Below are 14,517 nucleotides of genomic sequence, written 5' to 3' on the forward strand. Positions count from 1 at the left end.
TTTGACTCAACACACGTCACTGGCATGACACCCATGCTCACTTGGGTTAAATCAATTACAGGAAGGATCAAAACAATGTGAACCAAACACACACCCCTTGTGGCCCTATGCAAACAGACCATCTAGACCAAACCAGGAATGCACCAACTCTGTACACACCCGTGGTTGAGCCCACCATGTAGAGAGTGGATGGACTGCACATACTGAATATCCTCCGTATTGTCATATATTCTGTGCTGCTTAAGGAAGTGTATAACTTATGTAAGTATTATTATTAACTATTTTTTGAGGACTTACTATGAGCCATTCACTAAGCTAAATATTTAATGTGGAATACCATATTTAATCTATAGGACAAACCTATAAAGGAAGTATTATTATCCCCATTTTATTGATAACAAAATGAAATTCAGAGAGGCCACCCAGCTAGTCAATGGTGAGGTTGGGATTTGCAGCCAGGATTGGAAACAGCTTTGCATCATTCCACAGACCATGTCTGCAGTCACTCTACAGGATAGTTAAAATAGTTAGGTGTTTATGCCTAAAGACGTGAGCTTCAACTAACTAGGAAGTTATTCTATATAAATAAGTATATTCATCAAGACCCCTGGAGCATTCCTCTGTTAGGAAGAGATGTCACTGGTCTGCAAGCTTTTTTAAAAACAGGAGAAGGAGCCAGATGGTAAGTTTTACCATCAATATCCTTCCAAACAATGTGATAAAATTTTATAAAAACAAATAGTAAACATTTTTTTCTCTCTCTAGTAGTTTTATTTATTTATTTATTTTCTCAATTAATTTATTTTTGTCTGCGTTGGGTCTTTACTGCTGCGTGCGGGCTTCTCACTGCGGTGGCTTCTCTTGTTGCAGAGTACGGGCTCTAGGTGCGTGGGCTTCAGTAGTTGTGGCTCGCGGGCTCTAGAGCGCAGGCTCAGTAGTTGTGGCACATGGGCTTAGTTGCTCTGCGGCATGTGGGATCTACCCGGACCAGGGCTCGGACCTGTGTCCCCTGCACTGGCAGGTGGTTTCTCAACCACTCGACCACCAGGGAAGCCCCCCTCTCTAGCAGTTTTAAAATAAAGCCCCAAAATTCATTGACGTTCTTCAGGAAAAAAGGGGTTCATGTCCTCTCCCCTCAAATCTGTATTCTTTCTCTGCTTGAGCAACAGGACATGGTAGAAATGATGCTTGGCCAGTTTCTGGACCCAGGCCTTAGGAAACTACCAGCTCACACTTCATACCCTTTGAGGCAATGATTCCCCTAATGAGAAAAATTAAAGTGGCAAAACCATCTGGAATCATAGAGTAATAGTAATATAGGTGGAAAAATCCAAAGGATAGCATATTTTGTAGGCATTAAAAATGCTCCCCAGGGGACTTCCCTGGCGGTCCAGTGGTTAGGACGCCATGCTTCCAATGCAGGGGGCGCAAGTTTGATCCCTGGTTGGGAAACTAAGATCCCACATGCCACAGGGCGTGGTCAGAATAAAATAAAATAAAAAAATAAAATAAAACAAACTAAACTAAAATAAAAATGCTCCCTAAATGTTTAATGCCACTGGGAAATGCTTATGAGAAGAAAAAGCAGCATACAAAATTGTATGTATCATATATAATTATTGTAACATTGCCAAGAAAATTTGTCCAAAGAAGTACTAGAAGACAAGACATAATAATCCTTTTTTTAGGGTAGTAAGATTACAATTGATCCTGTCTTCTTCTTTTTTTTTTCCCTTGAATTTTATTTTATTTATTTTGATCCTTTCTTCTTTATATTCATTTTTCTCTACACTATTTTTGTTTCCCCCAATGGACAGTCATAACACCTTTTAGTGGGAAAACACCATTGTGTATGAGATTTGACCCTCAGGTAAGCAAGCCTGTGCCCTCACATACCTTCTGTGGGACTCAGATTTCCATAATGAGGAGACACCAAGTGGATCCAGACATGGATTTGCCCACGAAGAGACCAAAGGCTGGGAGTAGGGCCACCTGCATGAGTGGGCTGTCCCTCTGTCAGGGACAGCTTCTCTTGGCAGCCCTGGGACAGACCTCTCCGTGGCCCACCACACAGCAGCTGCAGCCCTCCTTTGGCTTTGGAAAGCAAAGACACCTTCCTCACATTTTAGGGATGGCAAAGAATTAGTCACCCTGTGTTGATAAAATAGAAATGAGCTTTAACAGGGCTTGATTACCAGAAGTTTGCTGGGGAGCCACAAGGGTTTGGAAAGCACGTTGCTTGTTAACTGGTGATTAAGATATCTCACACTAAACACACTCTCTTGCAACAAGGATAGACTGTGTTATTCTCCATGCTCTTAATCAATTTCAAATATTAGCCCACCTGGATCAAAGTAGGATTTCAAAAGTGGTAAACACTGTCTATGCCTGAGACAGATTTTTCCATGACCATATTAGAGGGTGGAAGAAAAAGAAATCATTCATTCCTTCGACAAACCTTTCCCGAAGGTCTAGTATGCCTTAGGGATACATAAATGAAGAAGATGGAGCACACTTAGAATTAAACACAAACTCTTGCACCAGTCCACGTCACTTGGGTTCTGGGGCTGACCCCTGTGGGTTTGCAAGAACCAGTTTTCCCCACATCTTCTGAACCCAGCTTTCACTGACCTCATGTGGGTGGCCTGAAATTGACCACAGTGATGTAATTACACCAGAGAAATCAACGATTGCCAAAGAGCAGAGAGCTGGTTGCTAGACATTTACCAACACACCACTGCCTGCAAGGCCCAATGAGGGGTCCCCATACACCTCCCCCACTCACCTCCAGCCAGCCTCTCCCGTCTCCTTGTGTGCTGACCACACTGACCTTTCTGGGTGTCGAGCCCACCTCCTGCATCGCCACCGTATAACGATACACGTGTCTGTCTGCACAGGCTTACTTATTCACTTCGCCTCTCTGTGCCTATTTCAAAACCAACGGCAGCATAAGGACTCTGCAGGCCTATGAAAGCTGAAATACGCTTGTTTGTGGGAACCCATCATCTCGACCGAACGTCCCGACACACAAAGCTTGAGCTGGGCGTGCTGGTCAGACTTCTTTGTGAGGCTTTTCTTAGCCTCACTCTATATATGAAAGAAATAGTATTATCAAAGCATAGGCTTCACCCACAAGGTGAAATTAAGCCTATAATCAGGCCAACCTGAATCATTAAAACATCTGGATTAAAGAATATATTTAAATCAATTTCTTTTAAACCTTCCAAGACTATAATTCAGTGCGATTGCTAATGCCATTTCCAAATACTACAGAGGCCACTGTGTTGTTTTTTTTTTAATTTTAATGGAAATACATTTTTTTTTAATTAATTTATTTTTGCCTGCGTTGGGTCCTCGTTGCTGCGCGCGGGCCTTCTTTTTAGTTGCGGTGAGCGGGGGCTACTCTTCATTGCCGTGTGCGGGCCTCTTATTGCGGTGGCCTCTCTCGTCTTGGAGCACCAGCTCTAGGTGCGCAGGCTCTAGAGCGCAGGCTCAGTAGTTGTGGCGCACGGGCCTAGCTGCTCTGCAGCATGTGGGATCTTCCTGAACCAGGGCTCGAACCCGTGTCCCCTGCACTGGCAGGCGGATTCCCAACCACTGCGCCACCAGGGAAGCCCCATGGCTACTGTGCTTTTAAAGAGCTTTGGTTTTCTTAAATACAACAGCCCTTCGTACATCCAGAGCCCAAATACAGGGCAACCTCTCCACTCCAGGGCAGGGCAGAGCAGCCCAGACTGCTGTTACACAGTTAGTTTTAAAGGCTCAGTGACCTTTTTCAAACTTTTGTATCTTTACTATGTTATATGAGACGTCAAATAACAAGCTTCAGAGAGCCCTGCATTAGCAGCCAACATTTTGCTTCTTAAATGCTAAAACTGCACACTGTCCTTGGGTAACAGTCTCCTAAGTCCAGGTAGCCTGGGGTCCACCCGCTTCAAGGCAGCTGGACTAGACGATGTTTCACCTGTCCCCATCCCCCCGCCACCGCACATCGGGCTACTGAAGACATCCCAGGGCCCACCTGCTGCATCCCAGGTGGGGTCCAAAATGAGGTGGGAGGCGGGATGAGAAACCAAGGGAGCCAGGCCCCTGGCCAGGGGATGATTCTCCTCGTATTTCTTGATCCTGTCTGCCTCCCCGGTCGCGGCCCCTACTTTCTTCCTTCTTCTTTGGCACCCGATGCTTCCTGCTTGGCTTTCTGCCCTCCTTTCCCGGCGTCAGAACAGCATTCTCTCACACCCTCTCCCTCACCTCCTGACCATGACACTGGCGCGGAGTCTTTGGAGGTTCTTACCGAGAGCGTTTATTACTGGCAACAAGATAAACAGCAAGAAGGAGGGCCTCTCCTCAGCCTCCCCCGGCCCCCCAGGCAGCTGTCTTCACGTTCGTCCACTTGGTGAATATGAAACGGTGCGTCGGGGCCACTGGACCACAGCACACGAAGCAGCCAGCCCGTGAGGTGCCCTAAGCACGCACCCGGATACCCTAACGGAGCCTCCCGTCATTTGCTTTCCACTGATTAATTTCAGATTTTGCTCACTGCCCGTTACAGAGCAATTTGATTCAGCAAATTCCAAAATGGGACTAAAGTAACAGGAAGAAGCCTGAATGTGGCACTCACCCAGAACCGCCTGCAATCAAGCTTGAAAAACACATTTGGCCAGCAGATTCGAGGCTTACAATAATAGTTATTCCTCTTTTAGATGTGGCACCGAAGGACGTGTCCAATGGCACGTAATCTCAGATGTAGCAAGAGGAAAATTCCCTCTCAAATGTAATATTTTACTTTTAGCCTGGTTCTAAATGTTCCCCCCGTCTGGGGTGCCCTTTCTAACTTTCTGCACAGATATGGAAACAAACAAACAAATGTATGAAGCAAAGTATACTCCATAGAAAACTACCAGCTGTAGAGAGCTGGGAGTTATCTCACCGGAACAAAAAAGGGGGGGCGGGGCAGCCTACTTCGAAGGAGTGAGAGGGCATTTCCCACTTTCAGCAAGTTATGAGTCTTTGGTAATAATAATTATTATTAGATATGTGTATAGTGTGTGTGTGTGTGTGTGTGTGTGTGTGTGTGTATTTACTTATTTATTTATTCTCCTTCTTGTCTGTTTATCTTGTAACCGGTAAAACATTCTTAGAAAAAAACTTTGTTTAGTTTACATCATGAACTACTTGTTCAAAATGTTTATAATTATCCACAATTAATTATGATTTAATTTAACTGTGGGAATGTTCCATTTCATTAAGGCAACCCTTATGACACGTCTGCCAAGTCTCTCCCTTCAGTCTCTAAAATGATCAGGCCCCCTAGATGCTTACTTCAGGTGTTAAAATGGTTTATAAATACTTTCCATTCACAAGTATTTATAAAAGTGCCTATTCTGTGCAAAATTCTATGCAGAGAGTTGGCGGGAATGCCATGATGGAAAGTGAAAAAGAGAAAGTCCTGCTTTCAGAAATGTTCAAATGTCATGAGGGGGAAACACACAATACTGGGAGATCACCCATCATCTCAAACCAAGACTGACATCTAAAATTCTCTGAAAGTGTTTTCTCAACTATTTAGTTAGTCCATGTCCTAGATCTAGGCACTTGTGTAAATGCCATCTTCAAGCACTTGATTTAATGTCTCATTTTATATAGAAAGTTCTTTCATTATTCAATTAAATGTGAACTTAACGTCCCCTTTGATGGATGGGGAAGGAATCTGGAAGAAAATGAAAACTAGAAAACTAAAGAGAAAGGTAGCTTTTAAGGACATGATTACAACTGATTATAGTCAACACACACACACACACACAAACACACCATACAACCATGGCTGAAAAGGAATGCTTATACAAGGACAAAAAAATATTGTGGTATTCCTGTTCCTAGAGAGTTACCAGTTTCCACTTTCTTTGACAATAAAATTGGCAATAACCTCTTGTCCTTTTTTTTCTCTCCCGTTGCGGAGCACAGGCTCCAGACGTGCAGGCTCAGCGGCCATGGCTCACGGGCCCAGCCGCTCCGCAGCACGTGGGATCCTCCCGGACCAGGGCACGAACCCGCGTCCCCTGCATCGGCAGGAGGACTTCTCAACAACTGCGCCACCAGGGAAGCCCCCTCTTGTCCTTTTTTTAAACAACCTTCTTTCTACATCTTCATATCTGAATTTCAATGGCCCTAATTAGAATTCCAATGACACCGATTTATATAAATTTTGTTAACACAGCAATGGGGCTAGAAATGGAAACTTCCAATACGGACACAAGTTGTGCTCATATTAATAGAAATAACTTCCTGCTTCCTTTCCCATCTCTATCCCCCTTTCTTAGAGCCAGATATTAATAAAACATTAATACAGTTAATGTACTGCATATGGGGGCCCAATGATCACATTTTCAAAGATAAGATCTATGGTAAAAAAAAGTATTGTAATACCAAAACGGGTATATTGGTCTAATTATTAACCTTTAGAAATGTTCAAGTCTTTAAAATGCAAACAATTTACAAAATGTTTACTAGCTTAGATTTCTAACAACTACCATCTGAAGTTAAAAATCAAACATCAAAAAACTCAAGTAGACTTTACAGGGTGTAGGAAGAAACACTTTTTGATAATTTCGGGCCGCCACTTCCTCACTCAAGAAAAACACTTATTGGCATATGTTTCTACGGGTATATTCAGTTCATTTTATGTCTCTCTCTTCACGCTAAAGAAAATTCTATTTCCTGGAATTAAGGGACTGCACTCCTTTTTAAATTTTAATTTCAACTACCTTTTAAATTAGTCACAGTAGTTTTTAGAAAGATAACCAGCAAATGAAATAGACTCAAGAAAAAGTAAATGTGGATCATAATTACCTTTTGCCTGATCCAAAGTCCTCACCTTCAGGCATTTCTGCCCTTTGAAAACAATAACAAAGTGGAGAAGGCTGCAGCACTTTTGTGCTACTATAGCTTCTTCTCCACGCTAACAATGACTACCAGGCGGGGAAAACCCCAGTAGTCAAGTTCTTTTCTTTTTGGAGTAAAGCACTCCTCCCCTACCCAGAAAGTAGGTGTTTACAAACTTCCGAAGCCCCGGCCTGCCTTGAATGAAGCTAGGAGCCGGGTTATTATGACTGTCCCCTGCTAAAAATAAATAGGTCACCTCTTACTCCCAGGACCGTGACAGACAGCTGGGAGCAAGCGCTGCTCAGCTGCCCCGCTTGTTCGCTCCAGGCCTGTGAGGAGGTGTCACCACCCAGCTATTAACCTTTACCGGGATGACCTCACCTAAGCCAGCCTACCCTTTCTATTTCCTGCTTTCTCCTGGCATGACAAGGCACCCCCGAAGGGCGGCGAGCTTGAAACCTCAGCCTGGGCTATCAGGTCTCCAACTCGCAGGAGGGGCTGGAGGGTGGAGAGCAAAGTGGGCAGGACCGCGAGAGCTGAGAGGTTTGTTTGTTCTGGAAATGCTTAGCCACTCAGCAAAAAGATCCCTTACTCACACAAGAAGGGGGAAAATGCCAACAAACAATTGTGTTAGAAAATCTTCCTTTGGGTCATCTAGATGTCTCCACTCTGAAGTGAGCACACAGATATGAGTCCATGTGTTCCTCTGGGCGACACGGTTTCTTCCGAGGGACTTCCCTCTGTCATCAGCGACCAGCCTGACATTGGAATGTGGCCGAGCTGTGGGCCTCAGATGTTCTGATAGCTTGGCCCGTCATTACGAATGAGTCATCAATCACCAGGTACCCTCATTCCCTGCAACTTCTAATAGCAGGATGAAAATCGCTTCACTTCTTGCTTTCAAAAAAGCTGGACGAAACATTACTGAGATCCCTTTAGGAATATAACCTGAAAACTTTGCAGAAAAACTTGAAATCTTTTTTTTTTTTTTCCTGATTGGGAAAGTCAAGTAAGGCTGTAAGCAAGATCTAATTATTAAGAAACAATATACTTTTCTTAGATACATGCACCCCAATGTTCATTGCAGTACTATTTACAATAGCCAGGACATGGAAGCAACTTAAATGTCCATCAAGAGATGAATGGATAAAGAAGATGTGGTACATATATACAATGGAATATTACTCAGCCATAAAAAAAGAACAAAATAATGCCATTTGCAGCGACTTGGATGGACCTAGAGATTGTCATACTGAGTGAAGTACGTCAGACAGAGAAAGACAAACGTCATATGATATTGCTTATATGTGGAATCTTAAAAAATGGTACAAATGAACTTATTTACAAAATAGAAATAGAGTCACAGATGTAGAAAACAAACTTATGGTTACCAAAGGGGAAAGGGGGGGGAGGAGGAGGGATAAATTGGGAGATTGGGACTGACATATACACACTACTATATATAAAATAGATAACTAATATAGATAATATATAGATATAATATATCTATACTAATATAGATAATATATAGATAACTAATGTATAGCACAGGGAACTCAACTGAATACTCTGTAAAGTAGTATGGGAAAAGAATCTAAAAAAGAGTGGATAGATGTATATGTATAACTGATTCACTTTGCTGTACACCTGAGACTGACAGAACATTCCAAATCAACTATACTCCAATAAAAATTAAAAGTAATAAAAAATAAAAACATTAAAAAAAGAAACAATACACGTTTTTTAACATCTTTATTGCAGTATAATTGCTTTACAATGGTGTGTTAGTTTCTGCATTATAACAAAGTGAATCAGCTATACATATACATATATCCCCTTATATCCTCCCTCTTGCGTCTCCCTCCCATTCCACCCCTCTAGGTGGTCACAAAGCACCGAGCTGATCTCCCTGTGCTATGCGGCTGCTTCCCACTAGCTATCGATTTTACATTTGGTAGTGTATATATGTCCATGCCACTCTCTCACTTTGTCCCAGCTTACCCTTCCACTGTTCTTTTTAAAATGTGTGCTCCATTGTCACAAGATTAGTAATAGCTAATCCTAGCAATATCTCTATATTCAATATACTTTACATTTATATGTGTTAAAGTGATTTCTGGAGCATTAAAAAATTGAAGAGTCTAAACAAATATTATCTTTCTCTGAGGCACTGTTAGCTATTTTGTAGCACATGCCTGTCGCAATTCGCGACAATTCTTTAATATTCCACACAAGAGCTAAAGTTCTAGACTTCAAAGTCTAAGAGTAAGTTGCTGCAGATACTCAAACATGTAACTCAAATACTGTTGACCTTGAAAGAAAACAGTCATAAGCAGAGTTCTGAAGATCAGGGTGTGCCCGAGCCTCTCAGAGGATTGGAGCAATGTGCTGTCTTGTTAGAAATTCCAGGCCTAATGGAGTGAAAAGTTGAGACGCTGAAAATATTATCCATGAGAATATTTTACCACCTTTATTTCACTTGACCAACAACAATGCTAATTCTATGATCTAATTCTCAGTTCTAACAATCCTATCCCACTAATTTTACCTTTTTTGTTCTTTTAAGCTTCTCTTATACTACTTCTTGAATATCTGAGTACCGCTGTTGTTGAACTTAGCTGCTGATGACTACAGACCAGACTACTGTATCCCTGAAACCTGCCTCTCAATTTTAAAGGACAATTAACTGATCGGTGTGAGAGATGAATTACCCATTACTACCATAAAATATTTCCTTTAAAAATACTTCCTTTAGGGCTTCCCTGGTGGCGCAGTGGTTGAGAGTCCGCCTGCCGATGCAGGGGACGCGGGTTTGTGTCCCGGTCAGGGATGATCCCACATGCTGCGGAGCGGCTGGGCCCGTGAGCCATGGCCGCTGAGCCTGCGCGTCTGGAGCCTGTGCTCCGCAGCGGGAGAGGCCACAACAGTGAGAGGCCCGCGTACCGCAAAAAAAACCCAAAAAACTTCCTTTAAGCACGTCTTCATGCATTTTAAAATTACTTGCTCCAACCATAAATTCCCCTTTAGATATGTTTGTGTTAACTTCTGAAATTCCCAAGGACAAGGAGGGAAAACAGGATGGCACAGATCACAAAAGCCAGGTGTAGGACACAGTGGGTGGCTTCCTCGCTCCAGTGACACCTTCGGTCCGGCGGGGGGTTTAGGGTGCCAAGGGTTCCCTCATCATCCCTGACCACTGGGCATCCCAAATTTAAGGACTCACGGAATAGAGCCGTGGGAAAGACCCTGAGGGCCACGAAAGCCATCCAAGATTTTCAGACGCTGAAACGGGGGCCCAGCAAAGGTAGGTGACCTGCTGGGGACAGAGCCAGGAACAGCCTCCAGTGCAGGAGCGGAGGGCTCTTTTCATCCCTCCAGCCGAACCGAGAGCAGAACCCACTCGTTCTGGCCAAAGTGCACACATACGGCCAGACACGTACGCGGTTTACGTTCTCTTACACCCATACTCTTTCAAGCTTTGTATGCATTTAATTTTAGTAGCATACTTTAAGTGAACATTTCTATTTTCTCTTGCAGTTTTAATTAGTATTATGGCCTAAGAAGATAACTGCCATTTCAAAGCTAAATGTCCACTTCTCTTAATGCCCTTTTTTCTCTTCACACAATCATCGGCCTAAGAGTTTTGTTTATTTCCATCTCTCCTACAGCAGCGGTGACTGAGGCTCTGGAACTTCCAGAGACAAGACGAGGGACCCTCCCTCTATTGCAGGTTACAGGGCAATATTAGCATGAATGGCTAAGAAATGGGTGGGGTTCGTTAGTGGAGAGAAAATTATTAAGAGGGGTAGGTTAACTCCTTGACCTAACAGAATTCTTGCTGAAGTTAGGCCAGGTTGATCAGCTATTACCTAGGGGATGGTGAGACATGAGGGATTTGGTTAGATATTAAGGGTGATCAAATATCAAGGGCGGAGGATTCTCGATAAACTGACTTGACAAATTTCTTGCTAAAACTGGGTTCCTGAGGACATACCCAAGGGAAGGGCCTAGGTGGAAATGAGCTCTCAGAGGAGCCTGACTAGTTTGGTCAAAGAGAGAGTCTTTGTCACCGCGTAAGAACAAGGCACATTTTAATTTTTTTTAAACTAGCACTCAGTGTTACAAACTGTATGGCCCCTTCAGAGGGTCACTGTCTGGTATGGTAGCCCCCAGCAGCACCTGGTTATTGAGCACTTAAAATGTGGCTAGTTGGGAATTTTAGGATGGAATAGGAAAAAAGACTGTAAAATATCTCATTACCAATTTTTATATTGATAACATGTTGAAATAATAATATTTGGGATACACTGGTTAAACAAAATGTATTATTAAAATTAATTTCACTTCTTTCTGTTTACTTTTTCTAAACATGGCTGCTAGAAATATACAATTATATATGTAGCCTGCATTCTGTTTCCACTGGCCTGTATAGCTCTAGAGCTTCAATTTTCTACTTTTCTGCCGAAACTGGCCTAAATTTGACATAAAACAGAAGTTCCTTTGAGAGCTCACTGGCTAACACAATCTTACCAATTGTTTCAAAAACATTTCCAGAATCACTTTTAGTCAGAAGGGAAAGGGGTACAAATTACAGAAGGCAATTAACAGGACAGTTAATGGATACCGAGAAGAGTCCATTGAGTATCTTCTCCCTCCATATCTTGGCCTCCGCTTTTCTCCATCCAAAACCCTCTCCCACCCTTGCTTCCCTTTGGCCTCCGAAGACAAGAGCCCATAAGTAATTTCTTCAAGGCCAGGCTGCATCCCAAGTTCTTGATTCCCTTCCCTCCTCTCATCTCTGGTTTAAACCACCAGGTATCCCAGCCTGTTCTTGCCAGTTCCTGACCTCCCAAATTCTACCTTTTCCCTCAGCCCACAAACATATGCAGGCCTTTTTCAGAAACCCCACCACTGACCATACATGTTCTTCTAGTCCCAAACCTCTGTCTGACCTTTACAGCCCAAGGTCCTAACCAGGGGTCTACGTTCAACTCACTCCTCGCCAATTACAGCCTACCCGCTGCCCCTACCACGGCCCTGACGATGCTCTTCAAATGCAGCTGATGTCTACTTTCCATCTAATCTGCCCTGACCTCGTGGGGCCCTACGTGGCTGCCCGCTTCCCTTTATCTTGACACTGTCTCCACCCTGGGCTCCAAGACTCCACTTTCTGTGCCCAGCCCCACTCCTCTCAGCTGTCCTTCTTGGTCTATCTAAGTGTCTCTCTTCAGTCTTAACTGACTCTTCAGTCTTAAGCGTTGGTGATCTCTAAGCGTTGGTGTTTCAGGCCTTCCCAAACCTGAAACAACACAGAGTAGTGGGTCCCAACCTCAGCTACTCTCTACTTCCACTGGTCTGGGATGGGTCATGAACTTGCTTCCAATATGCTGCTCGTGGGCCGGTGGGGGGTGGGGGGACCACTCTTTGAGAGCACAGTCCTGGCGTTCCAACATTGACCACCTTCCTTTTCATGCTATACAATCTCTCTAGGAAATCTCTCTATTCCCAGAATTTTAACTCTGACCTCCACGCCCAAATCTGTATTGCTAGTCACACACTCTCCAGAATTCCAAACCTATACAGACAGTGCCCGACTTACAACTTTTCCACATTATGATGGTGTGAAAGTGACACCAGTAGAAACCGCCCTTGGGATTTTGAATTTTGATCTTTTCCTGGGCAAGATGCGGTCCGACACTCTCTCGTGATGCTGGCCAGTGGCAGCGAGCCTCAGCTCCTGGTCAGCCCTGTGATGACAAGAATCAATAATCCACACACTTACGACCACTCTGTACCCAGGCAGCCATTCTGTTCTTCACTTTCAGTACAGTGTTCAATACATTACATGAGACAGTCCACACTTTATTATAAAATAGGCTTCGTGTTAGATGATGCTGCCCGCTTGTAGGCTCACAGAAGTGTTCTGAGCATGTTTAAGGTAGGCTTGGCTAACCTGTGATGTTCAGTAGCATAGGTGTATTAAATGCATTTTTGACTTAACGACATTTTCAACTTATATTGGGTTTATCGGGATGTAACCCCATTGTAAGTCGAGGCGGCTCTGTATTTCTGTCACCCACTAGCTGTGGTGCACCAGAGCTGCCTCTGACTGAAAACCTCTTTCCACTCCACGTTCAGTGCTGTGAAGGAGCTAGTCTGCAACCAGCCACAGCATGAAAATTGGCAAATGCTACAAGTCAGCTGCTATCCCGTACTCACCCCGAGCCAGCTGTTAAAAATGTACCCATACAACACTGAATACTAGACATCTTAACCTGTGTTAAATTAATTAAATAGGGAGGGCATTAGATGGAGGTGGTTCTAATTCCTTCGAAGCCAACATAAGCAAACCAAAACCTAAGCCTACAAATGCCTCAAGGTTCAGAAACCGAAACATAAGGACAACCAACCACAAGCATCCAACCAGGGTTTCCCAAATAAGGGCAACCGCTCGGGCTACAGCCAATCAGATGAGTTCCTTGCTTTGCTTCCGCATCTTCTCTATAAAAGTCTCATCCCGGACATCCCTGGTGGCACAGTGGTTAAGAATTCACCTGCCAATGCAGGGGACATGGGTTTGAGCCCCAGTCCGGGAAGATTCCACATGCTGCGGAGCAACTAAGCCCGTGTGCCACAACTACTGAGTCTGTGCTCTAGAGCCCGTGAGCCACAACTACTGAGCCCACGTGCCACAACTACTGAAGCCCATGTGCCTAGAGCCCATGCTCTGCAACAACAGAAGCCACCGCAATGAGAAGCCCGCGCACCGCAACGAAGAGTAGCCCCCGCTCGCCGCAGCTAGAGAAAGCCTGGGCGCAGCAACGAAGACCCAATGCAGCCAAAGATAAATTTTAAAAAATAAATAAATATAAAAGTCTCGTCCCCAGCTCCTGTCAATGGAGCATCCTGACCACTTCTGGTTGGTGCCACAAGTTTCAAATTGATTTTTGCTCAGATAAACTCTTAAAATTTTTAATATGCCTCAGTTTCTCTTTTAATACCTGGAAGTCCCAAAAGCATCTCGAAAAACGAGCCCAAAGAGGATCCACCAACTCTCAGTAACCTGCTCTCCCTTATCCTTTCCTATTTCTTCTCTTCGTTTTCTTTCTTTGGAAAAATAATTCTCCATATCATTCTCAATCCCATTTTTCTGAAGCATTTTCTTCAATGAATTCAGCAACATCTCAATGTATCTTCACTACTTGCTGACATGTCAGCTATGGGAACCCCTCCCTCCTTCCCACTAGGAGATACGCAGGGACCTTCTCTTCTTGTTCATTATTGTTTCCCAACAATACTACCAAGCATGGTAGAGCCAGCTCCTAGAACAGCACACACCATATTATTTTAGGGTGATACTAGTAGTCAATATTAGTTACATCAGTAAAGTGAAAAAAGGTTCCAAATGGTCAACTGAGGCAAAAACATGGGAATTATATTCGTTCTTCCCTCTCGCTCACCAGCCAGAGAAGATTCTCACCAAGTGCCATCAACCCTAACACCCTGAGCTGTACTTGTAACCACCCTTGAGACTGTGCCTTCTGTGATTACTGTCTTCAATCAGTCCAGCATCACCTGTTGCCTAGGCTAGGGGCCACCAAATACTTGTGATAAAGCACCCCTAGCAGGACACAC

The 14,517-nt window shown here is 43.8% G+C and overlaps 1 protein-coding gene across 2 annotated transcripts in view; it reads right to left on the minus strand.

The window, feature by feature from the left end:
* The window catches only part of RETREG1 (reticulophagy regulator 1), a 131,625-nt gene that overhangs the window by 30,811 nt on the left and 86,297 nt on the right, over window positions 1–14,517 (minus strand). Inside the window, exon 1 of one of the 2 annotated variants that reach the window (XM_070045128.1) lies at window positions 6,850–7,001. The exons of the other annotated variant lie outside the window; for it this stretch is intronic. Coding sequence (XP_069901229.1) covers window positions 6,850–6,884 — 35 coding nt within the window. The 5' untranslated portion in view covers window positions 6,885–7,001. Of the gene's footprint in view, window positions 1–6,849; window positions 7,002–14,517 lie in introns of those variants that run through there. 2 annotated transcript variants of the gene reach the window in all.

This window comes from Globicephala melas, chromosome 3, assembly GCF_963455315.2.
Source record: "Globicephala melas chromosome 3, mGloMel1.2, whole genome shotgun sequence".
NCBI classification, from domain to species: domain Eukaryota; kingdom Metazoa; phylum Chordata; class Mammalia; order Artiodactyla; family Delphinidae; genus Globicephala; species Globicephala melas.